This window comes from Phaethon lepturus, unplaced genomic scaffold, assembly GCF_000687285.1.
Source record: "Phaethon lepturus isolate BGI_N335 unplaced genomic scaffold, ASM68728v1 scaffold5771, whole genome shotgun sequence".
Taxonomy (NCBI): Eukaryota; Metazoa; Chordata; class Aves; order Phaethontiformes; family Phaethontidae; genus Phaethon; species Phaethon lepturus.
This window is the reverse complement of record NW_010519725.1, coordinates 3,147-4,299: the sequence shown is the minus strand read 5'-3', so window position 1 is coordinate 4,299 and position 1,153 is coordinate 3,147. Positions and strand designations below refer to the sequence as shown.

Below are 1,153 nucleotides of genomic sequence, written 5' to 3'. Positions count from 1 at the left end.
CAATACTCTACTTCCCCTGCCAATGGTGGGGCTGCCAGGTGTCCACCCCTGCCTCCTGCCCTGCCCCTCATGTGATGGCTCTGACCTGGGCTTCTCTGTCTCATTGCAGCTGGACGAGGAAGAGGAGAGGAGGAAAAGGCGCCGGGAGAAAAACAAAGTAGCAGCAGCACGATGTCGTAACAAGAAGAAGGAGAGGACAGAGTTCCTGCAGCGGGTGGGTGCCCTGATCTGTGCCAGGGTGCAGCGGGGACCTTGATGGGCACACCTCCCTAGAAAGGTGCCCCAGCTGTGGGCAGGGCTCCCTCCTGAACTGCCCCTCTGCTTCCCCTTGTATCTGAGCCCTTACCTGGGAAAATACAGGCCTGTTGCCTCCCTTTCCACAAGGCTGTAAAGGTGGTGGCCATGTGCACGCCCAGGCAAAGCTCACAGGCATCCCTGTACCCGTGGTACCATGGATGGAGAGGGTTGGAGATGGGCTCTGTGCCGGTGAGGAGGGCTGATAGTGTCCCTGCCTCAGTGCTGGAGCAGGAGCACCCTTGGGAGTGTGGCATGGTACAGGGGCCAACCGTGTGCTGGCCTGTTGCCCAAATTGCTGAAGGTTTCCCCATACAGAGGCTGGATGCCCTCTCACCTGTGACCCCAAGGCAGAAAAACTCTCACAGCACCTTGCTGCTTTTCTGCAAGGGGTGGTGGGACAAATGACCGGGCGGGGGACAAGGAGCAGATCCTTACAGATGGCAGGTGAAAACTTAAACATGGGTTTGTTTCCAAACACTGTGGAAAGCAGCCAGGCAGGGGTTTTGCTGTGGTGCAGCAGAGACCTGTCCCAGGAGGTGACTGTGTATTTCCTCACACTGGCAGTAGGGTAACGCAAGGCAGCGGGGCTGGGGATGAACTGCCTGGAGGGACCTGGTGCCTTGGCAAGTCTTCAGGCAACTCCTGTGCTGCAGCGGTTGATGGGCAGCACTGAGCCAAGATGGATTGTTGGCCAAATTGTTTCTCCTTGTATCTTGCCCTGTTGGAGTAAAGTCACATATGGTTGTATTTCTGCCCTGCTAGGAGTCTGAGCGTCTAGAGCTCATGAATGCTGAGCTGAAGGCCCAGATAGAAGAGCTGAAACAGGAAAGGCAGCAGCTGATCCTGATGCTGAACC

The 1,153-nt window shown here is 56.7% G+C and overlaps 1 protein-coding gene across 1 annotated transcript in view; it reads left to right on the top strand.

The window, feature by feature from the left end:
• Nucleotides 1-1,153, top strand: part of JDP2 (Jun dimerization protein 2) — a 6,130-nt gene that overhangs the window by 4,801 nt on the left and 176 nt on the right. The window contains 2 exon segments of the mRNA XM_010297130.1: nucleotides 110-214; nucleotides 1,060-1,153. The exon segment at nucleotides 1,060-1,153 is cut by the window's right edge and continues 11 nt beyond it. Coding sequence (XP_010295432.1) covers nucleotides 110-214; nucleotides 1,060-1,153 — 199 coding nt within the window.